This window comes from Meles meles, chromosome 5, assembly GCF_922984935.1.
Source record: "Meles meles chromosome 5, mMelMel3.1 paternal haplotype, whole genome shotgun sequence".
NCBI lineage: Eukaryota > Metazoa > Chordata > Mammalia > Carnivora > Mustelidae > Meles > Meles meles.
In genome coordinates, this window is record NC_060070.1 from 25,240,139 (window position 1) to 25,268,087 (window position 27,949).

Here is a 27,949-nt window from a genome sequence, read left to right on the forward strand (position 1 = left end):
AGATTAGCCTGTTTTTAATCAGATTTCTCGTGTCCAAATGTAGGAATGAAACAACATTCATTTTGAATGCTATGATAATGGCAAATTCAAAATTCAAAGTTCCATCTTCACTTAGGTTTTCAACATGAGTAAATGGCAGAATAAGAAAATTATTATGTTTTTGTAATTATTGCAATGAAGTGAATGAACTTCTTGGACCTTTGGGTCTGGCGCACTTATCCAAAAATCAGTATTTAACAGTTATGACTAAAGGTTATCAGCAAGAAAGATTCTTTTACCTGACATTAAAAACATATACTTTTCCTTTCTATTATAGTTCATATGTCTTGATATTTTTGATATTTGGGTATTTTTTTAAAGTATTATTTTTAAAGATGACTCTGTGCTAAGTGCAGAGCCTGATGCAGGGCTCAGTCTTACAATTCCGAGATCATGACCCGAGTTGAAACCAAGAGTTGGATCCTAAACCAACTGTACCACCCAGGCACACCTAAAGTATAATTTAAGAATTCTTTTGCTCGGGGCGCCTGGGTGACTCAGTGGGTTAAAGCCTCTGCCTTCGGCTCAGGTCATGATCCCAGGGTCCTGGGATCGAGCCCCACATCAGGCTCTCTACTCTGCGGGGAGTCTGCTTACACCTCTCTCTCTCTGCCTGCCTCTCTGCCTACTTGTGATCTCTGTCTGTCAAATAAATAAATAAAATCTTTAAAAAATAAAATAAAAGCAAGTCAAGTTTACTAATAAGCACTTTATCAAAACTGCCTAATCTAGCTCTATGGCTTATATAGGATTCATGATAACAAACAATTTGACCGGGGCGCCTGGGTGGCTCAGTAGGTTGAAGCCTCTGCCTTTGGTGCAGGTCATGGTCTCAGGGTCCTGGGATCTGCCTGGCATCCAGCTCTCTGCTCAGCAGGGAGCCTGCTTCCCTTCCTCTCTCTGCCTGCCTCTCTGCCTAATTGTGATCTGTCTGTCAAATAAATAAATAAAATCTTTTTTTAAAAATGGGTTAAAGAATTCTTTTGCTCTTATGTGCTTTTCTCCATTAACTCCCATTTGCCCTTCTGGAGCTTCCTTTCTGTAGGGCCGTGAGGAGGGAAACAAAACACAGACAAAACAGCTAGTATGTCAGAGGACTAGAAGTGCAATCGGAGGGGTGGTCAGGGGGAGGTAGGAAGTGGAGTAGGGACATCTGGTGGGTATGGGAGGGTCGCTGCTATAGTGAAGTGGTCAAAGAAGGCATTCTGAACAGGTATACTTTGTGGGGACCTAAAGGAAGCAATTGACTAAGTTTTGTTAGATACATAAGGGAAGACTGGTACAGACAGAGGAAAGGGCAAAGGCACTGTGGCAAGAACAGCCTTGGCATGTTCAAGGAAAGTCAAAGAGAAGTATTGTAGCTGGAGAAGAGTGGGCAAGGAGGAAAGAGGGTAACATGAATTCAGAGGGGTAGGGAGGTAGAAGAACGGGACAGATTGTGTTGGACCTTGGAGTCCATTATTATAGGGACTTTGGCATCTACCCCGAATGAGATGGGGAGCCACTGGAAGGTTTTAAGTGGAGGACCAGAGTGATGGATTACATGTGTCTTCATCTTCCTACTTACTCATTTCTATCTTTTCTATTTTTGCAAAGCTAATGGACTAAAAATATTATCTCATTTTTATAATACTCCTTTTTCAAATTATTAGTGAGGTTGAGCATCATTTTATATGGGTTCTTTTTTTTTTTTTTGCCATTTGTATTTCTTCTGAAATTACCTCTTCATATCCTTTCCTATTTTGCGCTTGAGCTGTTTATCTGTTTCTTATTAATTTCTTGTCCAGTAAGCGCCACACATATTTTGAATACAATCTTTTGTCTGCTGTATGTGTTGCAAATACTTTATTTCAAGTCTCTATTTGCCTGAGTCTTTTTTTATGTTTTATTTCACTAATAAACATTTTTATATTCTAACTCCTCAAATTTATCCATTATTTTTCTTATGGCTTCCTGACTTCCCATTTTATTTTACAAGGCTTTCTCCCCCCAAGATCGTAAGATTGGTTTCCTAAATTTATAGTTTTTCACATTTAGATCTTTAATCTATCTAAATATATTTTTATCTCTGATGCAAGGTAGGGGGACGCCTGGGTGGCTCAGTTGGTTAAGCATCTGCCTTCGGCTCAGGTCATGATCCAAGCGTCCTGGGATCATGTCCCACATCGGGCTCCTTGCTCGGCAGGGAGCCTGCTTCTCCCTCTGCCTCTGCCTACCACTCTGTCTGCCTGTGCTCGCTCTCTCTCTCTAACAAATAAATAAATTTTTTTAAAAAATGATGCAAGGTAGGTATATAACTTTATTATTTTTTTCCCTGAACTGACAGCCATTTGCCCTAACATCTTCTGTAGAAATAATCCATCTTTTCCCTAACAATTTGAAGTGTTATCTTTACCATCAATAGTTTTCCAAATACGTTTGGATCTCTTTGTGGATTTATTAGTTTTTTCTCATGATATTACTATACTTTTGAAGTTGCAATAACTTAATTATAAGTTTTGAAATCTAGAATGGCAGGCCTTTTCTTTTCCAAAAGTTTCTTTGAAATTTTCAAATTTATTCTCACATCATAAAAGTTAGTTTTCTAGTTAAAAAAAAAAATCTTGTGATTTTAAATAAATAACTCTTGCCTACCAGTTTAATACTTTTAGAAAACCCTCAATTTTATACATTTTGTATTTGGGATTTTTCTTAGTTTTCCAGTGATATGCAAAGAGCCTGGGCTTTAGAAATCAGAGAACCCCAAGCTTGTGGCTCTGTAGTTCACCAGCTGTATGAACTTGAGCAAGTCAGTTAGCCTGCCAGCCCATCTCCCTTCTGTATGGTAGAGATAATGCTTACCTCAGAAGCTGTTGTGAGTTTGACATTATTTTATTTATTAATCTGTTAACTGAATTATTGTTATGCTAGCAAAATTATTTTTCATGAAATACTTAGTATACAGTAGTTAATTGGTTCAAAGTAATAATTAATTAATTAATTTCTGATTTTTTTCATTTCTAGTAATAAATAATTTAGTAAGTGGGAACCATAATTGCTCTTAGGCATTTAAAAAAATAGGATATTTGAAGTATTTTCAGATGAAATGAGATGATACCTGGCATTTACTTCAAAATAGTCGGCGGGAAGAGTGAAAGTTATGGCTGAAGCAAGATTAGGATCCACAGAGATTCTTTATGCCAGATTTTCCACTTTGGTATATTTAAAAATTCTCAGAATAAAAAGGTTTTTTTAAAAAATGCATCTTTAAAAACAGTTAAAAATGACAAAGTGTAAAACCTTTGTTATTTCCAGATGGAATATTATGTATTTGTTATATTATTATCTGTACTTTTCTTTGCTATATTTTAACCTCTCAAAAAAAGGAAAGCAAGGAGGAAGGAGGAAAAAAAGGTAAAAAAAAAAAAAAATAAAGGGAAAGAAGGCTTCATTGTCTTCTATCTCCCTTGCCTATGTAGTGAAACACAGTTGACCCTTTTACTGTTTTAACACTAACTTAAACATGTAAAAAATTTGAAAAGATTTCAAGTTAATTTAAAGAACATTTCTAATAATTAAAACTACTTATCAGCAGACCTGGTTCCTGTGAGGTAGTTATACTCATCCCTGGATGGGGCTAATTGAGCTTAATTGACCTCTGGGGTGACTTTGAACTCTGATTCTATGAACCTGACTTTGTAGTTGATATCATCCTTTCCTTTTGAAACTAAGAATCATAATAATCCACTATACCTTTATAAAATTGACTGCTAATTAGAGTTATTCATTTAACAAACATTTGTAGGCAGCCTAGAGAAATGGGATAGTATAATTTACAGTGTAGTGAGGGAGAAGGGTAGCAGGAAGATAGATGGCTAAAGAAATAATTATAGGATAGTACAGTAAATAACAGCTATGTTCAGAGACTTTCGAGCACAGAAAGAATTAACTCTAGGAATGTATGGGAAGACTTGGACCAAGTCCTAAAAATTCTTCATACAAAAATATATTTATCACCCTGTAGCAACAAAAGTTGTATGAAAAAAAAAAAAAAGTTGTGTGGCTCACCCATACAGTGGACTTCTGTAGAAATGGTAAGTAGAACAGGAAGATTCTCTGTTTGTAAATGATGTAGAACTATCTCCAAGAGATAATATTTGTTAAAACTTTTAAAAATTTTAAAGTAATCTTTACACCCAGTGTGGGGCTCCAATTCATGGCCCCCCAAAACCAAGAATCACACATTCCACCAACCAGGTGCCCTCTAAGAAATACTAAGTGAATAAAACCAGAGTGCATAAATGTGAACATAAAATATCTTTGCCATCTTTTGTGGTGTAATTTTTACTAACCATAGCTTTCAGGAAGCTATTGACTGCATATAACAGGACTCTAACAACAGTAGCTTAAAAAAATGCAGTGTTTATCTCCATTAACAAGAAGTCTAGAAGTGGGCGCGTCAGAGCTGGTGTAGCCCTCGAAGAAGTAAGTCATTAGGGCCCCGAGCTTCTCTGTTCTTCCCGCTCTACCATCCTTAGGTTGGGGGCCCCCTTTAGGATCTTTAGGTCTCTTCTGGGCCATCCTCTAGGCAGGAAGGTATTTGGACCATCTTCCAGACAGGAAGAAGGGGTAAGCCCGAATTGCCAGAAGTACACACCGACTCTATCCCCTAACATCAGGAACTCAGGAGATGTCTCAGAAGCTCCTTCTAGTAGATTTCTGTGCATAATCTTTGGCCAGGCTGTGCTACATGGTCTCTACTGGCCTCAGGGGATCTTGGAGAGGTATTTGTAAGTGAGTCCATTATCACTCCGTACATAATCAAAGATACATTGGTAGTGAGGAACATAAAAATGGATAGGTGGCTAGCAGTGCCTACTATCATTACGTCTAAAACCTACGATGCTAAAAAACATTTGGAGAAATGTTGGGAAAAAAATGGACCGGAACAGATGAAGTTGTTTAATGTAACTGAAAGAAAGTGATTTGGTGAAAATTTTTGTAGAAACATTGATTAATCCTCAGTTTCATTCAATGTGGTAATTACTTCCCTACTCGGATTATTTAACATAAGTGGTATTCATTTGTGACTCTTTTCCAATCAAGATTTAGCATGAAAAATATCCAAGAGTACGAAAATATATGTACATAAAATGGCATGAAGACTTTTATTTAAGACAATTTTTAAAACCCAGTATGTTGAAAGTTTACTAGATTGCTTTGGTTGGCTAAAACAGGAATAAGATAATGAGAAGAAAAATTTCCCAGATTCTTTCATACTGTCACTACTTCTCTGCTATACGCTAAATTATACTCTTGCATAATGTGATCTGGAGTTGTTTATCTGATGATAAAATCTTAGAAATTGAGAGCACATTACCAGATAGTGGAATTGCAGGACAGATTTCAAAGATGACAAATCATTTCATTTCTAGTTTCTATTAAAAAAAAGTAGTATTAATAGCAATATTTTGGTCTCTTTGTAATTGTTAACTGCCAGTCTAGGTAACTTCTAAATCCATGAATCGGGGGCACCTGCGTGGCTCATTTGGTTAAGCAGCTGCCTTTGGCTCTGGTTGTGATCCTGGAGTCCTGGGATCTAGCCCCCCGAATCGAGCTCCTTGCCCCGCAGGGAGACTGCTGCTGCTTCTCCTTCTGCCTGCCGCTTCCCCTGCTTGTGCTCTCTGTCTGCCGAATAAATAACTAAAATCTTTAAAATCAATCAATCAGTCGATCAATCCCTGAATCATAGGATTTGGGAACTGGAAGGAATTGTTTCTCCTTCAGTGATGAGAAGACTGCGAACCTCAGAGTTTAAGAGATCTGCCCCTGAACTGTGTGATGTCATAAGCAGAAGTAGAACTGTTATCCAGATTTCCTGACTGGCTAAATCACTTGAGTTGGTTCTGATCAAATGATTGGGAAACAAGTTGATTACTTTTCCAAGTTATTTTGAACAAAAGGAGTCAAATCTATTCATAATTTATTTTCTCCTAGAAAATCCTCTTCTGGAGCGCCTGGGTAGCTCAGTTGGTTAAGCGTCTGCTTTCTGCTCAGGTCTTGATCCCAGGGTCCTGGGATCCAGCCCCACATCGGGCTCCCTACAGGGAGCCTGCTTCTCCCTCTCCCTCTGCTACTCCCATGCTTATGTTCTCTCTCTCTTTCTCTGTCAAATAAATACATAAAATCTTAAATAAAAAAAAAAGAAAGAAAGAAAGGAAAATTCTCTTCGGTAGTGCTTAGAACTAGGGATAAAAATTGGACAGGTTTCTTTGGGCATATACCAGTGTTGGTAACATTGGTAACTTGGGCCTTTTTCCCTTCTCATTTACTGTTCATTTGCAAATAAACATTTTAAATTATCATTGGTCATTATGACAAGGTGGCTCTGAGTTCCAGCTTTGTCCTTTACAAACTGAATGTTCTTGATCAAGTATTTAACATCCCTAGACCTGCTGTAATTAGAATCACAAGTAGATAATATAAACGAAAGTTCTTTGTAAATGGGGTGTACTGTACAAATTATGGCTTTTCACTTTTACTATTACAATTGTTTTTGTTGATTCTGACCATGTGGCATTTAAAGATTGCTATTTATTTAATGAATGCTGTTTTATGATTATGGATGTTTTTCTTTAAAAGCTCACAATTATTTGGTTTCAGCCTCGGAGTAATTCAAAACACCTACAACTTCTTGCATACATGGTTAGTATGTTCTTTCATAAGCTGACTGAATGAAACATCTGTCCAGTGCTTAACCCTTCCTAAGTTATACACTTGCTGACAGTCCCATTGTGTGATTTTTGTGAAATGTGACTTTTTTATGGATTTTTACAGTAATTAGTATTATAAATTAGTGAACAAGATACTAATAAAATGTTTTTATTCCTTTCTTTTAGTTACTTTTTTAAAGGATAATTTTAAATATTAACTCCTTTTGTTAGTTTTTAAATGTTTTCTGTTAACTTCTTAGTAGTCTTCTAAGCCTCTATCATTGGTGATTTTCTTTGGGATGTAGTGAGGTTTCCATCTACACTATGAATATATTCTTTCTTTAGAAGCTATTTAACTCACTTGGTTCGTGTTCTCCTACTCCCCCAATTTGTAATCAAGTACCTTATATCCACTGGGTCACTTTTATGTATTCTTTTACTTTTTTTTTAACAAAAGAAATTAAAAATGTGATTTTTCCTTTTTTTTTAAGATTTTATTTATTTGATAGACAGAGATCACAAGTAGGCAGAGAGAAAGAGGGAGGCAGGCTCCCTGCTGAGCAGAGAGCCCGATGCGGAACTCGATCCCAGGACCCTGGGATCATGACCTGAGCCAAAGGCAGAGGCTCTAACCTACTGAGCCACCCAGGCACCCTAAAAATGTGATTTTTCTTTTATAGATGCCCAGTTATTTGGCTCCTTAATCTTATATACTTGTACCTTTATGTAATTATTGTGTCATATTTGTTTAAACTAGTACCGTATTTTTCTTGAGAGAAAATTTTCTTTCAGTTACTTTTGTAAAGGCTAATTCTAAACGTTAGCTCCTTTTGTTTGTTTTTAAGTGTTTTCTGTTAACTTCTCAGTAGTCTTTAATTTAGGATTAAAAAGTCTCATATTTATTATTTGATTATTTTATATTTATTTGTCTCCATGTTTAAGGTTGTCCTAGTTCAAATGCTTAAATTTGACCTTTAGGTCAAGCCCTTTTGTTACATTTCCCTTGGGCCTTTGTAATAGCTTCCTCCCTCACTGATGTCTCTACTTTCATTGTCTACTTTTTCAGATTTTTCTACATTATCACTTTCAGAATATTTTTCCTAAATCACTTTTAAAAAATATATCATCCCTCCTTCTCAAAAACACTGTCTGTGTAACAAAATACAGACCCTTTAACTTGCTATATGTTGCTCTAGATTCCTACTTCTCACTTATCCACACAGACCCTATACTCTTACCAAAATGACCTCCTCACCTTCTGGTCATGTTTTCCCCTCTTGCCTTCACCCAACCTTGATTCCTATTCTTCCTCATTCTGGGGTTCCTAATTCCTACTGTTGTGTCTGCCCCTTCTCTCCAGCTGTAGAAATCATACCTGTCATTCAAGGGCCAGCACAAATTTACCTTCTTCAGAGAAAATTTTAAAATCTTGTAACTAGCAATCTAGGGAGCACCGTGGTATAGTGGAAGTAGGTTGGATTTTGAAGTCCCTATCAGTTATCTGTTGCATAACAAACTGCCCCCAAACTTGGTGGCTTAAAACAGGAAACATTTTACTTTTCATAGTTCTGTGGGTTGGCTGGACTGATCCTCTGCTAGTTTCTCCTGGATTTATTTATGTGGCTGCATTTAGCTGGTAGGTCAGCTGGAGAGTGAGCATGGGTAGGAAAGCTGGGCTTTCTTCCCTCCATGTTGTCTTTCATTCTCAAGGAGGCCCAATGAGGCTTCTTCACATGTAGTGTCAGGACAGCATTCCAGGAGAGTAGCCCCCAATGCAAAAATACTCACCCATCTTCTTTGTCCCACATTTGCTGACATCCAGCTGACCAGGCAGGTCAGCTAATCAACTCAGAGTTAATCAAGGAGGAGATGTGACATGGATGTCACGAAGTATGATTCAGTCACATGGCTAAGCCCAGAGTCAGTGTGGAAAGGACAACACAGGAGCATGGAAACCAAGTGGTGTGATTCACTGGAAGTCATCTGTAACCGATTCCAACAGATTTCCAGCTCTGTATTACTGTATGCCTTTGGGAAGGTCATTTAACGGTATGCAATGATTTTCTCACCTATAAAAAGGAGTTAGTAATACCTACCATAGGATGGTTATGAAATTTAAGTATTTTAATAATTGTGTGGGCTCTTATGATTTTAAAATAATGGTTTTGTCATTATAGAAAATGTACAAACTACAGAGAAATATAAGAAAAGAAACATTTGGGGGCACCTGGTGTCTCAGTTGGTCAGCATCTGCCTTCAGGTGGGGTCTTGATCACGGAGTTCTGGGATCCCAGGGTCCTGGGATCCTGGGGTCCTGGGATCGAATCCCAAGTCAGGCTCCCTGCTCAGCTGAGAGCCTGCTTCTCCCTCTCCGTCTGCCCCTCCCTCTGTAACCCCCTCTAGTGCTCTTTCTCTCTCTCTCTCTCAAATAAGTATGTAAAATCTTAAAAAAAAAAAAAAAGAAGAAAAAAAGAAAGAAAAGAAACCTTACTTGACATCCCATCTGAGACAGTACTATACTATAAACTTCTCCAGGGCCTTCTCTGTTTTATTCACTACTGTAGGTATATATCTTGGTTTTTATTCTGATATGTAAGGTCTTTGAAGAAAGAGACCACATTTTATTCATCTTCAAATCCCATAGCTTTGGATTGGAATTTTAAAAGATAACGTATGAAAGTGTTTAACTTCATGCCTGACAAGGTTTATGGTCCCCCTTAAACTGGAGTTTCTTTAGGTACCAGAAAGGAATTTCAGAAATCCTAAAATTGCGGAGGTGGGAAGGGTATGCTGGTAACAGAGTATCTAAATGGAACTGTAGAGGGTCGCCCCACTAGCAGCTTCTCTCTGGGAATCCTGGTTATTCATGAGAGGGAGGGTGAGGAATGTTCTAGGGAAGGAACATGTCAAGATCTACTTATAGATCCCAAACTGCTCAGTGGAGAGGCCTCTATTAAAAACTTCATTAAAAAGGAATAGTCTTAAAAAAAAGAGAGGGACTCGTCACTGAAATAGTTTGCTGTTGAGCACTGAAGTCTGCCATTACTGATGTGGTGGTTTTCTTGACACTCAGCCAAGTCTCACCTTCATGTTTCAGTCAAAGAAGTTTGGCAGAGATCACAGAACTTATCCATACTGCTCTCCTCGTGCATCGTGGCATAGTAAATTTAAGTGAGCTGCAATCTTCTGATGGACCACTGAAAGACATGCAATTTGGAAATAAAATAGCTATCCTGAGCGGAGACTTTCTTCTAGCAAATGCCTGCAATGGACTAGCGTTGCTCCAGAACACCAAGGTAATGGCGGGCAGGTTACTTGTGTCTCGATGACTTTCAGGTGTGGAGGTCTGTGCACCCTGCCCCAGCTCCCCACACGGAGATGCTCAGTAAAATTGTGATGATGGTGGTGGCAGTGTCCACACCAGTAAAGCTGGTAAATGCAAGCAAAGAATTTTGAAATGAATTTGGGTTTTTTCTGGTTATAATGATTTGTTCATTATAGGATACTGTTAAATAGTTAACACAGAATATATATATAAACAGATATTACCTATATTACCTCACTATCCAGAGATAATCACTGTTATTAATATTGTGATGTATTTCCTTTCAAGCTTTTTGCTTGCTTACTCCTGCCTTTATATATGTGAATTTTTTGTAACACAGGTGAGAACTTACATGTATAAGAACTTACATGTATAATCCTGCCTATTTTTTCCTACTTCATATTATGATGTGGGTATTTTCCCATGTTATTAACATTTCACAAATTTGTTAGTGGTTGCATAGTATTCAGTTATTTAGATGTAATATCATTTATTTAACAAATGTCTCATTTTAGGCACTTAAGTTGCTTCTAATTTTTTATTGTCATAAACAGATCTGCAGTAAACATCTTTACACAGTAGTATCCCTCCTTCCAGATTATTTTCTTCAGATAAGTACCTATAAGTGGCTCAAAGGGTTTAGACATTTTTAGCATTCTTGATACATACTGCCAAGCTGCTCTCTAGAAAGATTGTAGAGATATTCCTTGTATATGAATTTGAGTTAGATTTAGTTATAAAATAACAGTGGCCAAAACAAGATAGGATTTATTCTTTCTCGTGTAAAAACATCCAGGACTAGGCAGCATAGTCTTGGATTGATTCTCCAAAGTCAGGACAAAGGCATTTTCTGTCTTACTGCTCTGCCATCCCTATCTTACTCTGTAGTTTTGGCCCCGATAGCTGCCAGCATGTTCTCCCTCCAGTCAATAGGAAGGGAGGAGGAGGAAGACAGAGAAAAGCAGATCTCCTTCACCTCAAGGTCAAGTGAGGGTACATCCTCATTTGCTAAGGAGAGTCTCAGTGTAAGTCCACTGTCCCAGAATTCCAAATGACTTAACATTTGTCCTGGATTTTCTTCTTTTAACAGAGAACAGTTACTAATAATTACATTAGGAGGAGCCAGGATGGGTTTCATAGATGTCTACTTTATACTTCCAACCTCTGCCTCAGTTTTTGTCTAGTGTGGCTAGTAGAATGGGAGACCCATGTACAGTGGAGAATGTTTTCATGTAGATATTAAATCTGGAGGACAACCAGCAATAATTCATCTCTTTTCCCAACCCTTTCATATACCTCCCAATCAAGAACAGAACACGGGGCAGTTGCTCATAGAACAAAGCAGTGAATGTCTAGATTAACCGTTAACTTCTTCCTGTATCGGGTGTAGAAGTATTTTTTTTTTAATATTTTATTTATTTAACAGACAGAAATCACAACTAGGCAGAGAGACAGGCAGAGAGAGAGGAGGAAGCAGGCTCCCTGCAGGGCAGAGAGCCCGACGCGGGGCCCGATCCCAGGACCCTGGGATCATGACCCGAGCCGAAGGCAGAGGCTTCAACCCACTTCTCCCTGGTGTAGAAGTATTTGACATTGCTGCCCCGACTGGCCATTTGATGTATCTCCCAAATGTACTATGGCCTACGAGAGTCACCAAGCTACCAGGTACCAGTCCCAAAGTCCAGTGGGAAACAGAGTAAGGTGGAAGTAGGGCATCGGTGAAGTACCTGTGGGAAATCAAGACCGATCGGAGAGGGTAGCGAGTAGACGGAGCACGTTGGCTTGTGTAATATAAACCTACAATTATTTTATTGTTTGGCAGCACTTTATTTTTGCAATAAACCCTTTTGGCAGCAATAAGCTAAAACTATACATTTCATTTTTTAAAGTGCTGAGAAAGTTGATAAGGAATGTGTAATTTGCACAAAATGTTGGCATTTACTATCCACTGCAGAGGCCATACTGGTATCACTAACCACATGAAAACAGGAAGCATCAAATCTGCTGAAAAAATGAAGCCTAACTTGTAGACAAATGTCTGTTTTTCCAGATTAATTTCACTCATTCTCGACTACAGGTTTTTTATGTGCACATAGGAAAAGGTAAGCAATCACTTTATATTTGTTGGCTCCCTTGGCAGAAGAAAAACGTTACAAACAGTTAAATAATTACAGTTTTAGTTGAGTGCCAGCCTGGTACTTAAAGTATTAAATCATTTTAGTTAATTCAAAAAAATGTTTCATTTTTTTCCATCCACTCATGGGACCAAGGTAAAGCTTTTGGAAGTATACTCTATCAAAGATAAAGCCATTAGGAGTGAGTTTGGAAATTCAGTTTAAATTACAACATGGGGGGCGCCTTGGTGGCTCAGTGGGTTAAAGCCCGTGCCTTCGAGAGTCCTGGGATCAAGCCCTGCATTGGGCTCTCTGCTCGACAGGGAGCCTGCTTCCTCCTCTCTCTCTGCCTGTCTCTCTGCCTACTTGTGATCTCTTTATTTAAAATAAATTTTTAAAATCTTCAAAAAAATAAAATAAAAAATATAGTACGACATGGAAAGGGTGCTTAGCTGGCTCAGTCAGTAGAGCATCCGACTCATGATCACGGGATCATAAGTTTAAGCCCCACTCTGGGTATAGAGATAACTTAAATAAATAAAGTTCTACATAGGAGATAACAATATTAGTTTATAATAATAACACAAGTACACATGTTGGTGAGGCACACAGAGTGTTGTGGTAAAAACAATGTCCTTACTACACTGCGAAACTATGGAGTAGTTGGAATTCACTATGATGTACCCATAATTCCTAATCACATCTTAACAAGTGTTAACATTCTATTAATTGAAATAGAAGGTATTATTATTTTTTTTTAAGATTTTATTTATTTATTTGACAGAGAGAAATCACAGGAGAGGCAGGCAGAAAGAGAGGAAGGGAAGCAGGCTCTCTGCTGAGCAGAGAGCCCGATGTGGGACTTGATCCCAGGACCCTGAGATCATGACCTGAGCCGAAGGCAGCGGCTTAACCCACTGAGCCACCCAGGTATTATTATAAAAATTTACAAGTATCTTTAATGTCCAAGTCTTCAAACTATAAGATTTTGAGGATTTTGGTGTTGAGTACAAAAATACAGCATCTGGGCACCTGGGTGGCTCAGTGGGTTAATGCCTCTGCCTTCTGCTCAGGTCATGATCTCAGGGTCCTGAGATCGAGTCCCGCATCAGGCTCTCTTCTCAGCCAGGAGCCTGCTTCCTCCTCTCTCTCTGCCGGCCTCTCTGCCTACTTGTGATTTCTCTCTGTCAAATAAATAAATAAAAAATCTTAAAAAAAAAAAAATACAGCATCACAGTATGTACCTTCTGTCTCTGTTGCCTACCATTAATCAGATTTTCAAAATCTTTATACCCGGGGAGCCTGGGTGGCTCAGATGGTTAGGCATCTGCCTTCGGCTCAGGTCATGATCCCAGGGTCCTGGGATCAAGCCCCGCATCAGTCTCCCTGCTCAGCAGGAAGCCTGCTTCTTCCTCTCCCGCTTCTCCTGCTTGTGTTCCCTCTCTCGCTGTCTCTCTCTCTGTCAAATAAATAAAAGCTTTAAAAAAAAAAAATCTTTATACCCAACAATGGTATTAACTTTGTTATACATGAATCATAAGATTTTGGTGACATCTTGCTCAAAATCTATTAGAAATGTTAAAGTCTTCAACAAATAGAACACATAATGAACATTTTAGGGAATTACAGTGAAAACAATGAATGAAATTCCATTGGAATTTTTCCTTACAAAAGCAAGGGAGGAACAGAACAAAATAAATAGTAAGATCTCAAATGCTACCCAAGATTAAAATTTACAATTCTATAATTGTGCTTTGGAATATCTCACCTTGCAAGAAGAATACTTTGGTGTGGCTGCTATTTTGAATAAATTACACACACACACGAGTAAAGTGAAATTGAGAAGGCCTAGATTTTGTAGCATCTAATTTTAGTAAAAACATTCAGAAGAATCATAGAGGCAATTTATTTGACAAGCTTTGTCTTATAAAATATTGTCAAGGAGAGGTACTCTGAAGGAAGCAAAAAGTACCTTGACAATATTTGGGCTGGAATAGTTACACTTTACAATATTTTAAAAATTAGAATTGAGTTTCTCTTCCATTTAGCAGATTTGCTCAGAGCTTACCAGGTAACTCAGAATCTGTAGAATGAGCATTTTCTCAATTAAAAATATTATGATCTATCGCTTCTCGGCCTTTTGGCTAAGATCAAGTGTAGTATCTGTTCTTATCAGTTTAAAAATATTATGATCTACCAATAAGAATCAATTGAAGTTATCAATAATTTCAAATTAGTCATAAGATGCACCTGTGAAGAATATTGCTGGCAGTTTTATTCTTAAATTTTATATATATATATATATATTTTTTTTTTTTAAGATTTTATCCATTCATTTGAGAGAGAGAAAGAGAGAGAGCACAAGCAGAGAGGAGAGAGAGAAGCAGTCTCCCTACAAGCAGGGAGCCCAAGAAGGGGCTTGATCCCAGGACTCTGAGATCATGACCTGAGCCAAAGGCAGACACTCAACCAACTGAGCCACCCAGGCACCCCAAAATGCTGTATTTTTCAAAGCACATTCTTCAGAGACACCTGGCTGGCTTGGTCAGTAGAGCATGTGACTCTTGATCTCTGGGTTGTTGGTTGAATCCCCATGTTGGCTGTAGAGATTACTTAAAACCTTTTTAAAAATAAAATAAAAGCACATTCTTCAGAGAAATGCCAGTTACATAATATTAGGGACAGATATGGCTAAGAAATGAGTTAAAGTATATAAATAGATACCAAGAATAATTATTCTAGGGGTGCCTGGGTGGCTCATTTGGTAAGTGTCTGCCTTCAGCTCAGGTCATGATCCCAGGGTCCTGGAATCGAGCCCCGTATCAGGCTCCCTGCTTAGTGGGAAGCCTGCTTCCCCCCCCATCCCCCCTTTTTGTGTTCCCTCTCTCACTGTGTCTCCCTCTGTCAAATAAATAAATAAAATCTTTAAAAAAAATTATTATTCTACTGGCTGTTTTTTAATATTCAAATAATCAATATAAAGTCCTTTTTTGTTTTAATGTACATGGATATATGTTTTTCTTTTTAAATTTCATTTTTTAAAATAGTTTTTGAATAGAACTTGTTAACAAGTCCATCAACAGAGTAAAGTCAGTTGTTAATAAATACATAAATGTTTCAAAAAGGATATATATATATATATTTTAGCACTCCCTTTTACTCTCAAGTGTCCCAGTTTGGATGATAAACTATACAGTATCACCTCTTTAAAGACATTTCTCAGAAGTCACTTAGGATGGTTCTGCTTACCAACTGGCCAGAATTTAATTATATGGCCACACCTACTTATAAGGGAGACTAGGAAATATAAACTTTCTTGCGGGTAGCCATGTGCCCAGACAGAAGTTTCGAAGATACAGATAACAGATACTGGGAGACAGAAGAGCATTCTGCCTTATCTCCCCATCACACTTTTGGCTAGCACATATTTTCATGAGACGGACTTGCTGATTTGTAGGGGGAAAATGGTATGGTACCTTTAATATAAAGTTTATATTCACATGGAAAGGAAACCAGAGTAAGAAATGAATTGATTATATAAAATGGAATAATAGAGCATCTCAAATCTCCCTCTAGAGATTTATTACCATTCGGGTATTCTTTTTATTTTTATTTACCTTCAAATTGCTCTATTTTCTATGTGTATAGTCTATTTTGATGCATCTCACTAAATCCTCTCCTTTACTGGAATTCATATGTTAGTGGAAGGATGATGGGTCCATTGCCTTTGAGAGCCCCTCTGTGACGGCAGCATCCATCTTTCCTCTTGACCTATACCTGCTATGGTCTGTGATGAACTTTAGGTCTTGGGGAGGGAGGAGACCTCAGAAGGTACAGGCCTCTTATAGTTTCTGGGTGCCTGGCACTGGCCACTCGTAGGTTAGACCCATATATCTAAGAAGAAGAGCTAGTCAGGATTTGGTAACACATTTCAGTAATTAGATGACAGCCTGGCCCCACCTTAAAACGAGACTTACTGCCTTTTGACAAATTTCTGTTTTCTGTAATCATTAGTTTTAACTTACTTTAAGCTATTCTGATGAAATCTTACATAAGGTTAAGAAGATGGTATTTCATACAAATATAATCATACTGTAACGACATAAACAAGTATTTGTTTGCTCTAGCAAACTCACTTTATGGGAATGATGTTTAATGTGTTCCTTTTTCTTAGCTAGCTTGCATCATTCACACATCTTTCTTTCAGTGCAGTTCAAGTTCAGAGAAAATGGAAGCGTTACTCCCATCAAAATCAATTCTGTTTCAGTTTGTGAAACACTCTTGGTGTTTTGCATTCAGAAGCATCGCTATAAATGTTCCAGAGTCTAAGACCTCCACCATCTGCTCCATTAGGCACTGGATTTCAGTGGCAGTATTTGATTCAAAAAAAAAAAAAAGAAAACCAAAAAAAAAAAAAAAAAAAAACCACATACACACACAAAATAAAAACAGCATATCCAAACAACAGTTCAGCCTGAAGCCTCTCCTTGAAATAAGAATGATCAGGCATTTCCCTTCCTCTTCAGTGAACCCTAATACCTTCATGGTCTCTGCATCGGTTTGCACTTTTAGATTTTCATTTTCTTTTTCTTTTTTTTATTTTATTTTATTTATTTATTTGACAGACAGAGATCACAAGTAGGCAGAGAGGCAGGCAGGGGGGCGGGGGGGAAGCAGGCTCCCTGCCGCGCAGAGAGCCCGATGCGGGGCTCTATCCCAGGACACTGGGATCATGACCTGAGCTGAAGGCAGAGGCTTTAACCCACTGAGCCACCCAGTTGATTAAGGATAATACTAATCAATAAGCATTTTTTAGGCGGAGGAGGAGATAGTGATAAATATTTCTTTGGGGCAGTATTAAATTTTTTCAAGTTCTATACATGTGGTTAATGCCTTAGTAAAGTTAGATTTTAATGATGTTTTAATTTGCTCTTACAAGAAAGAAACATTGTTGATAGATGAATGGGTAAAGAAGTTGTGGTATATATACCGTGTGCTGTATATATTTATATGGGTGTGTGGGTGTGACTGTTACACAGCCATAAAAGGAATGAAATCTTACCATTTGTGACAACATGGATGGAGCTAGACAGTATTATACCAAGTGAAATAAGTCAGACTCAGAAAGACAAATGTCATATAATCTCATTTATATGTGGAATCTAAAAAGCAAAACAAATGAACAGAACAGAAACACTCATAGGTACAAGAAACAGGGGTGAGGTTTGCGTGGACAAAATAGGTGAAGGGGATTAAGAGGTAAAAACTTACAGTTATAGAATCAGTAAGTCATGGGGATGTAATATACAGCCCAAGGAACATAATAACATTGTAATAACTTGTAATATTGTAATAACTTTGTATGAAATTATAGTATGTATGAAGGATAGTAACTAGACTTACTGTAGAGCTCATTCTGCATTGTATCAAAATACCGCATCACTGGGGCACCAGGGTAGCGCAGTCAGACTCTTGGTTTCAGCTCAGGTCACTCTCTCAGGGTTGTGAGATCGAGCCCCATGTCCAGCTCTGCATTCAGCACGGAGTCTGCTTAAAGATTCCCTCTGTCCTCCCTCTGCCTGCCACTCCCTCTGCTTGTGCAAGCTCTCTCTCTCTGGCAAATAAATAAAATCTTAAAAAAAAACAAAAAAGATTTTCTCTCTCCCTTTCTCTCTGCCCCTTCTCCATTCTCTCTCTTTCTCTTTCTAAAATAAATCTTTTTTTTTTAAATTGCATTACTATAATGTACACCTAAAACTAACAGGCTCTTGTATGTCAGTTGTACTTTTCTTTAAAAAAGAAAAGAAAAATTTGTCAGCAATAGCAGTGAAAAGAGAGGGGCACCTGCGTGGCTCAGTCTGTGTGGTGTGTCGACCTTTAGCTCCAGTCATGATCCCAGGGTCCTAGGATCCAGCCCTGCATCAGGCTCCGTGCTCAGCAGGGAGCCTACTTCTCCCTCTCCCTTTGCTGCTCCCCTCTAGTTTGTGCTCTCTCACTCTTGCTCTCTCTCAAATAAATAAATAAATAAAATCTTAAAAAAAAAAAAAAAGGCAGTAAAAAGAGAGACCACAGCAGTGAGGGAGCAGACAGAACTTAATACAGAATTTCTGTATATAGTATGTCAGTCTTTTCACAGTGACAGCTTTTTTTGAGGGTGTGTATTTAACTTGGTAATTAAAGTTAGCGTATTTGTAGCAACTTTAATTTTTTATGACTTACTCATTCTACCAATTTTCCATTTTCTTGTGCTACTGGGTTTTTTTGTTTTTGTTTTTAAGATTTTTTATTTATTTATTTATTTGACAGACAGAGATCACAAGTAGGCAGAGAGTCAGTCAGAGAGGGAGAGGGGGAATGCTACTGAATTCTTGTCTGAATTTCTGCATTATGTGTTTATCTCTGTACTTCTCCTGGGGCAGACAGTAAGAAGAAGCGTTCTGCAGTCATAAGAAATTCAGAGCTGTTTTATAATTGCCAAGGGTAAAATTAGCGAAGTCAATTATTCTTCCTTTGGCTTTTCCCTGAAGATATTAGGGGTCTTCAAGGTAATTGCCTTAGGTAACACTTAGATTTTTAAATATCTCTAAGTATAGAAATTGGTATATTAATCCTCTGGTAATTAATTGTCTTACTATTATAGCTGTTGTCGCATAAGTGTGAATTAACAAAATTTTGAATTCAAGAGTGAGTTTAAAAATTAGTATTTTGAGGGCGCCTGGGTGGCTCAGTGGGTTAGGCTGCTGCCTTCAGCTCAGGTCACGATCTCGGGGTCCTGGGATCGAGTCCCGCATCGGGCTCTCTGCTCGGCAGCGAGCCTGCTTCCCTCTCTCTCTCTCTGCCTGCCTCTCTGTCTACTTGTGATCTCTCTCTGTCAAATAAATAAATAAAGTCTTAAAAAAAAAAAAATTAGTATTTTGAGTTTTCATTCATTTTCAATTATGAAAGCCAAGGACAGCTTTTTGTTCTGGTACTTCACTATCCACAAACCCTAGGCTTTGAGACCTTAGAATGCCTCTTTTTAAGCCATAAATTCCCTGACTCCATTGGAATAAGTTGCTCTCTATTGTGTTCATGTAGACTTATCTCTGAATCCTGGAACGATGGAGTCATACCAGAGTCTAGAATTTTAGTGTCTGAGCATCAAGCTACCAGACATGCTGAATAATTGGGGAAAAAACATGAAATGGAAAAGCACTCTAATTTAAAAATCTGGCTGACCATTAGAGGCTTTTTTCAGGTCCCTGTTTATTTTGTAGACTGGATCTGTAGTTTAGGATTAAGCCACAGTACAAATAAGTCTGTGTGGATTACTACTTAACATCTTTTTTTTTTTTTTTAAGTCTTTCATTTTGCATCTATAGTGATAACCCTAATATTTAAAAAAATTGAATTCACATGGTTTTTATTTTCTATTTTTATAGTCATTTTCATTTAATGGACCTTTCACTATACATCAGGTGGGAGAGTGTGAGTTAGCCTGGGTTTTGTTTGAGCACCCCAGAACATTATCGTGATGTCATTCCTGGGGACTGTTCTATTAAGCATTAGTGATTTATATTTCTAAATAACTAGGGGCACAGATGTACTCCTTACATAGCTGATGTATTTCCTTATGTTAACTTTGTTTTCCTAAAGGCATAAATATGTTGTTTACAAGGAAGATTTTTGTTTGTATAAATAATGTTCAATTTATGCATATAAATCTCTTCCTTTTATACCATCTATATATTTTAATAAAGAGACTGCTATTGGGGCGCCTGGGTGGCTCAGTGGATTAAGCCGCTGCCTTCGGCTCAGGTCATGATCTCAGGGTCCTGGGATCGAGCCCCGCGTCGGGCTCTCTGCTCTGCAGGGAGCCTGCTTCCTCCTCTCTCTCTGCCTGCCTCTCTGCCTACTTGTGATCTCTCTCTCTGTCAAATAAATAAATGAAATCTTTAAAAAAAAAAAAAATTAAAAAAATTAAGAGACTGCTATTGGTTACTTGATGTTTATATTATGTTGTATTAATTCTACTTTCAAATTCATGTTAAAAAGTGAAATGTGGAGCACCAGTGTGGCTCAGTCCGTTAAGCTCTTGATTTGGCTCAAGTCATGACCTCAGGGTCGTGATATTGAGCTCTGCATTGGGCTCCATGCTGGGTGTGGAGCCTATAAAGATGCTTTTCTCCTTCCCTTCTTTTTCCCTCTGCCCCCTCCCCCCAACTCATGCATATGTGCTGTCTCTCTTTAAAAAAAAAAAGAGTGAAACCTAGGGGTTTCAGTTGGTAGAGCATGTCACTCTTGTTCTTGTGGTCATGAGTTCAAGCCCCACATTGGGTATGGAGCCTACCTTAAAAAAAAAAGTAAAACCTAGAAACATGTTATATATCATAGGATTTTTGAGATTTTCTTTGTCATATTCATTTAAATAGATGTTATGACTTGTGTGAAATTATTGTTTTATTTATTGAAATTATTGATTAATATCTTTTAGCCTCTTTGGTCTCATACTCAAAATTAATGTTCTTTTTCTACATATAACCCACTCAAATATTGGTTTTCAGGACTAGAGTAAATGTGTACAGAAGGTAATTGGGTGTCATATGTTGTAACAATAAAGGCAACTATCTCCCTATCAGTTAAAGAAGCCAAAATGCCACGACAAAATTACAGTTTACGAATCCCCCAGTTTTTCCAGTGTATCGTTTATTAACATAGCTAACTATTAAACAGACACTATATCCGTTCCGAGCCACTTCCTTGATCTTTGAAGCAAAAGTGATAAATGATTGGTGTTTGAGAAGTGTACTAGAAACAAGAAGACAAATATTATGCTCTTTTAAAATTTATGATCTCATTAAAAACTTGACCTTTGCCCTCTGGGTGCCATAAAACAATGGAATGAAGTGTCTTTTTGCCATAAGAAGGTCAGAGGCCGTCATGCAAAATGGACACTTCTCTGAACGTCTGTCCACCAGGAAGTTGGTGACCCTGAAGGGAATTTCTTCCATCTGCCTGGCATTCAAAGAAGCCCATTTTTAAAAGTCTGTGTTCTACAAAAAAAATCTATTCTCTAAAATGGGTAAAGTTGAAGCCCGCACCATGGTTGGCCATGAGAGGTAGAAATATATTGGTATGGCACTTTCATAGTATACTTAATCACCTCAGTTTTGTAAATCCCTTTTTCTACTTTCCAGAAATAAAATTAATCAGAAGCCAGCTTTTTTTTCCCTCTCCATTTTCACTGGCATAAATTGCTATTTCTCTAAAGCCAAAGGGAGAAAAAAATCTCCTTTTCAGCTCAAGTTATTCAGTACTCTTCCTTTTGCCTTTCTAATGATTTTACTCAAGGAACTTCCAGAGGTAGGAGTTAACAAAAGTACTGGGTAGATGAACAGCTGATCCCTTCCTCTCCATTGTCAGCTGCCTGACCTCACATCTCTTCACTCATCCTTCCTTTATCCCATAGTTTTGTCCTCAGTGCCTCTTTCTTTGTCTCTTATTGTTCCCAAATCAGTTAATTCCATCTCAGGCAATCCTCAGAGCGTATACACATACTCTTCAACTCTTTTCTTCCTGTTTTTTCATTCTTTATCTTCTCGCCTGTTATTTCAGAAAAATTGTTATCCATCCTTTTGCCTTCTCTGTGCTCCTTTCAAAGGAAAAATCAGCCAAGAAACTTAACTGAGGAGTTGACAAACATCAGAGTGAAGCTTGGAATGGTCTTTTGTTAAGAATAAGGAAAGTTAAAAAAAAAAAAAAAGAATAAGAAAAGTTATATAATTAGAAATGAAGTAGATATGAGAAAGAACCAGTGTGTCTACACTCATTTTCTTATTAAACCAAATTTCCCTATAACTGTCAATGTTTAAAGGCCATTTAAAAAATATTTCCTGTTTAGTTTTGTTTTCCTGTTTTGTTTAATTGGAAGTATTATAAGATTGTGGTTTTCTATTTGATTTTCAATTATAAGTATATGGCATTTCTAATGTTATGGGCTGCCCTGAGAACCTACCCATCATTTATAACCTCGAACGTTAGGAAAATGAGGTATGAGCTCCAAACAACTGACTTATAGATAAAATTCCAAAATGGTGCGTTTGTAATCTGGTGCCTGGTTCTGTAAGATTGATACCAAATTTGTACCCCGTAAGCAAAAGAACAGGTAAGAGCATCCAAAAGGATCCATGTGACTACTTATCATTAGTAGCCACATAGAGCTTAGTTGTGTTGATATAATTTTGGTTTTAGCATTTCCATCATTTTCCTGGTTCCTCAGAGTTGTAAATACTCGTGGAAAAAATTCATTCTAAGCCAAAGTTGGCTTATGGGGCCTTAACCCAGGAGCAAATTTTATTTATTTAGCAATAGTGATTGGGGAAGAGCCCTTTCCTGGCAGCTAATGACCTACTGGAGGACTTGTGTGCCCAAGGCAAAGCTGAAGGCCATTAGCCCAATAGGCCATTAACTGACAAATGCCTGACCCTGAGGTCATTTCTGATACTGTAAACTATGAACACATTAAAGTGGGTTTGTTGGAAAGTATGGCTGTGCCAAAGTTTCTTTTTAAACATTTTGGAAAATAGATTGTTTGTTGTTATTCATGTGGCTTAATTGTCTTTGTTCTGGGGCCATTTTCACTGTGCACAGCAAGTCAGTCATCAGTAAACACCAAAACTATGCTCTGTGGCCATCTTTGATATTTAAAGGACAGTTTTCCTGATTAGAATATCAGATTAACTTCCTAAGTAGCTCCAGCTTTCACTTCTGTGTGAAACTTATGTTTTCATGATGTATTGAGCCGTATAGCCCTTATCTATTTTGTAGTTCTCAGAGAGGACCTATAAAGCCACATAAGTGGAAAGAACTCCAAAGTAGAAGTCTATGGACCTAGTCTCTATCGTTTGTTTTTTTTAATTGGCCAGTTAACATTGGACGGTTCATTTTATCTCTCAGGTTTTTTTTTTTTTAAAGATTTTATTTATTTTTTTGACAGATAGAGATCACAACCAGGCAGAGAGGCAGGCAGAGAGAGAGGGAGGAAGCAGGCTCCCGCTGAGCAGAGAGCCCGATGCGGGACTCGATCCCAGGACCCTGAGATCATGACCCGAGCCAAAGGCAGAGGCATAACCCACTGAGCCACCCAGGTGCCCCTATCTCTCAGAATTTAATTGAGAATATTCATCTTTTTCTCTAGGCTGTTTATCTAATGTCTTTTTTTTTTTTTTTTTTTTAAAGTAAGCGCCATGCCTAACGTGGGACTTGAAATTAAGACCCTGAGATCAAGAGTCACATGCTTTACCGACTGAACCAGCCAGGCATGCACCTCTAATGTCTTAATAATTCCATTTCACAAGTGAAATTAGAAACTTCATGATGTAGGATATCTATTAAAATTAGTACAAAATATTTTAAAAATTTTAAAAAATAATTTAAAAAATAATATTAACAACTTACATTTTTGAATGCCTACTATGTAGTAGACACTGTAAGTGCTCTGTGTGTATTAACTAACTTAATCTCTCCTGAGGCATGGGAGAGAGTTAAGTAATTTCCTACAGGAAATGGTAGAGCTGCTATCTAAGTTTAAAGGCAATGTAGCTCCAAAATCCTCATGCTTAACTAAAGTAGAAAACAAGCACACTAACTAAAAACAATGATACTTCTTTTTGCCAGCAATTTTGCAGTTACCAGTATTGGAATTTATAATATTTTAAACAATTAGTAGTTTTTAAATATTGGAATAAATATTTCAGTACAAACATTAATAGGAACTTTAACATTTTAGAGAAATAACTAGTAAGCAAAGACAACTTATTTTTAGTTTCTTCATCTGTATAACAAAGGCATTATTCCATCTCCTGTATCTTTACTGATGACAATATTCCATAAATCTGAGTGTTGTAGGAAAGAGTCTAAGTATATATATCCAGATCCAGAAAATGTCATGAAATAGGAAGAAAAACAAAGGAATCGAGAAAAAGTTGTTTATAAACTCAGAGATATAATAGAGAATTGAAAATCTTTTATAAATGTCTAAGACCTAGAGATACATATGTACATTTCAGCCATCTAAAACAATACCCCAAATTAGTGAACTCACCTTTAAGGCCAGTTTATCCTGGGAAACTGATATGGCTTAATTCGTTCAAGTTCAAACTTTAAAAGTCATAAGGGGATATGCAAACGTAAATTTCTGGAAATAGTGATTAAATGGAGTGATAATTGTACAAATTTATTTTGAAATAGTTATGATTTATACAACTGATTCACCTATTGGAAAAACTATTGGTAATGTAATAAAATTTTTTGTTTTTGTTGTGTTAAGCCATAAGAAGGTCAAGTACCATCACGCACAATGGACAGTTCTCTGAGTGTCTGTCCACCAGGAAGTTGATGACCGGTAGGGAATTTCTTCCATCTGCCATATTAAAATACCAGTTTAAAAGCCAATTATATCACCTATTTTCAGTCTTCATGTGAATTTTATCAACCAAAAAAAAACCCAAACAAACAAAAAAACAATTGTATCTCTACAGATTGGAGAATTTCTAATCCAAGGGTATCCATTGTTTGATTCGAGGGTACCATACAGCCAGTCTAAAGTTTCTACTACATGATTTTTTTGAAGGAGAAGGAAAAAAAATAAGTATTAATTTTCTAGAAGGCAGTACCAGTAGAGCCAGTTATTTTTAGAATTCCATTGATTCACAGATTTTGAAGAGCTGCAAAGGTATTTGGAAGAAATACAATTACAATTTTAGACGAGATGCGTGGATTTTAATGCATATGAGTCATGCTTTTATTTCTGTGGTTGCCTTTGAAGTGCAAACCTTGGGATGTCTCTAAATTACAAACATCTGTCTTTTAATGTAGCCCAGTTTGAAGAGGAACTAATTGAACTAAAAATTGAACTATGTTATCCAAAAGACATGGGATCCCAGGAATTTGCAAGATGTATGTATGAATCTTAGAAAAATCCCGAGATTTTTAACTCTGGCCAAATGTGGTTTAGTTTTTTTCATTTATCTAGTAAGATCAAAGCTAAAAGTCAATATTAGTGATGTATATAAATCAAGATAGGAATGTGTCCTAACACTATACCCCATAGTACCCGAGAACGATTCTATTTTAACCTAACTTCTGCCTCTGTTTCAGTTCCATATTTAAGTGTTTTTGAAATAAAGTGATAAAGAAATTAACACCTTTATATATATTAATTTTGTTTCAGAATTAACAATGTGTAAACTGCCTGTCAAAAATTTGGGGACCTTGGGGGCAGTTAAGATGGCTAACCAAGGTAGGAGCTGTACATGACATATCAGCATAATATAAGGTAATATTTCAAAGTACAGATCACATGCTGTTTATTGGTGGGCAGTGAAATCACTTCAGCAAATCACTATCAACACTTTTTTTAATGAAATAGTAGAAAATAGAGGGATAATGAAATTTTTGTTTTATGAAAATATTCACTCATTTTTTTATACATATGCGTGCGTGCATGTACAGTGTCATAATACAAAATATAGTTCCTCTGTGGCTGCAACCTTAAAATCTCGAAAGTTCATAGTACGTGTTCTAGCCAGCAGCATCCTTTCAGCTGAATGAAATAATGTACCACGATTCTGGTGTGCTGAAGTTTTCACATCATGAACTTGTGTTTCTCAAAGGCGGGATTAACTGTTAAGTAAGATCACACTTAGAAAATATCACTTAACATCACTGAGAGTGGCATCAAAGGAAGAAGCAGTGAAAGCAAAATGGAGGTCATCAGCCACACTGGAGAAAAGAGAGCACATCACTGAAATAGCAGACATAATTCTGAGAACTTGTCAGAACAATGTGTAATGGTGCCGCTAAGTGTGGAACATCCTGAGTACAATAAACTTCATATACAGAAATTCCTGTGTTGGAGATAGTGAAAAATAAAGCAATTAAACTGCTGTCCGATGTTACAGTTACTTTCTTTTATGACTAAGCATTCAGTTCCCAGCAACTATGTACAGTTTTTGTAGTAACTTAACACAACCAACTTTTTTTTAACCCACTGGAAAGCATCTCTTTTTCCTTTATTTCTTAGGAAAAGTTTCATTTTGGTGTAAGCATTTTAAATTTAAAACTTTTTCAGGAACCTAGTCATTGTTTAAGTCAATAAAAGATTGTTCTTTAGTAGTCAACAGTACAGTAACCATGCACCTTCATTGAAAAAGTGAACTCAGTATTTTTGGATCACTCCATCATTGCTACTAAAAGAAATCCAGGTCACCTGGGTGGCTCAGTCAGTTCAGCCTCTGCCTTCGGCCCAGATCATGATCTCAGGATCCTGGAATAGAGTCCCACATCAGGCTCCCTGCTTAGTGGGGAATCTGCTTCTCCCTCTCCCTTTGGCTCTCCCCCTACTTATGTGCTCTCTCACGCTCTCTCTCTGCTTCTCAAATAAAATCTTAAAAACAAAAAGGGGCACCTGGGTGGCTCAGTGGGTTAGGCCTCTACTTTCGGGTTAGGTCATGGTCTCAGGGTCCTGGGATCGAGCCCCGCAGTGGACTCTGCTCAGTGGGGAGCCTGTTTCCCCCTCTCTCTCTGCCTGCCTCTCTGCCTACTTGTGATTTCTCTCTCTCTCTCTCAAATAAAATCTAGAAAGAAAGAAATCATATTTTGGCATCATCCTTACAATTATTATGAATAAAAAATGTATACAGCTACACAGTTATGCATTTCTGGTCATGGGGCTTACTGTTGATAAAATGCAGATCCCTCTTATCTAGATAAGCAAACAGAGGTCCAGAAAAGTGATATGGCTGGCCCAAGGTCATGCAGCTCATCTATGTATTAACCTTCTAAGTGGTCAGTGACAAAGTAATGTCATTTATAAGGTCATAACTAGTTTCATTCGTACAGTGCCCAGAACACAGTGAACTATCAGCAAATGTTTATGGAATGAATTAGCCAATATAGTATTAAATTTCAACACTGCATATTCAAGCCATTTTCTTGAAGTTGTGGCCCATTTCTTTTAAGTTTTATCTTTTAAGTGATTTTTAAACTTTTCTTCAGTTCACTGAATTTTCTGAGCCCTTTTTGACAAATGTTACCAGTAGTTAGAGGCGATAAACCAATGTATCAGCTGTTCTAAATTAAAAATTAAGATTATCAATTTGCTTAGTTTTTGCTGCACCTGTCCTACTGGTTGTGCCATTTCTCTCTCTGCTCTTCCCCCTTAGCCAGAAAGAACTTCCAGCTCACTAGAACAGATTGCTCTCCCTCCCACAAATAAGCACGGTCTTACACATTTGGCAGCATTGAAAAGGCCCCCTTCAAAACGCCTGCTCAGAAGCTTCCTCCAGAACTCCTGTGAGTCAGTGATGTGTTTATTACAACAGACCTTTCATCATTGTCTTCATTAAACCTGGTCCTTGTCTCATAGGAAGGAGTGGAGCGAACCCTCTTTCATAGACTTCATCAATGGCTTTATTAAAGCTACTCATTTATATTAATCAGCATGCAGATTAGGGCTCATCTGGGTTGTTTGCGCCCAGGTGGTGGGTGAGTAGACTTACCCCTGATTTGGCCACTGCGCTGATCCCTGTGTTCTTCAGAGGTCTCGTCTCCACTGAGGCTGCCAGCCTGAAAGCTCTGGCTGAGCACTGGGGACTGAGTCCACCTGGAACAAAGTCGTTTGCTTAAACCCAGTTTGTAAATGATAAAGTGCTTTACAAATGTTAGATGTTATTATTGGTCTCTGTGGGAGAGTGCTGCTCCTTCACCCATTCCTCTACGTCACCTTGGTGGTGTAAGTA

General features: G+C 37.6%; 1 protein-coding gene and 1 pseudogene across 2 annotated transcripts in view; both read left to right on the top strand.

The window, feature by feature from the left end:
- The window catches only part of PDSS2 (decaprenyl diphosphate synthase subunit 2), a 254,692-nt gene that overhangs the window by 142,358 nt on the left and 84,385 nt on the right, over positions 1–27,949 (top strand). For both annotated transcript variants that reach the window (XM_046006024.1, XM_046006026.1), the window contains one exon: positions 9,829–10,027. In XM_046006024.1, the coding sequence (XP_045861980.1) occupies positions 9,829–10,027 (199 nt within the window). The remainder of the gene's footprint in view (positions 1–9,828; positions 10,028–27,949) is intronic.
- On the top strand, positions 14,295–14,425 carry LOC123942783 (annotated as a pseudogene).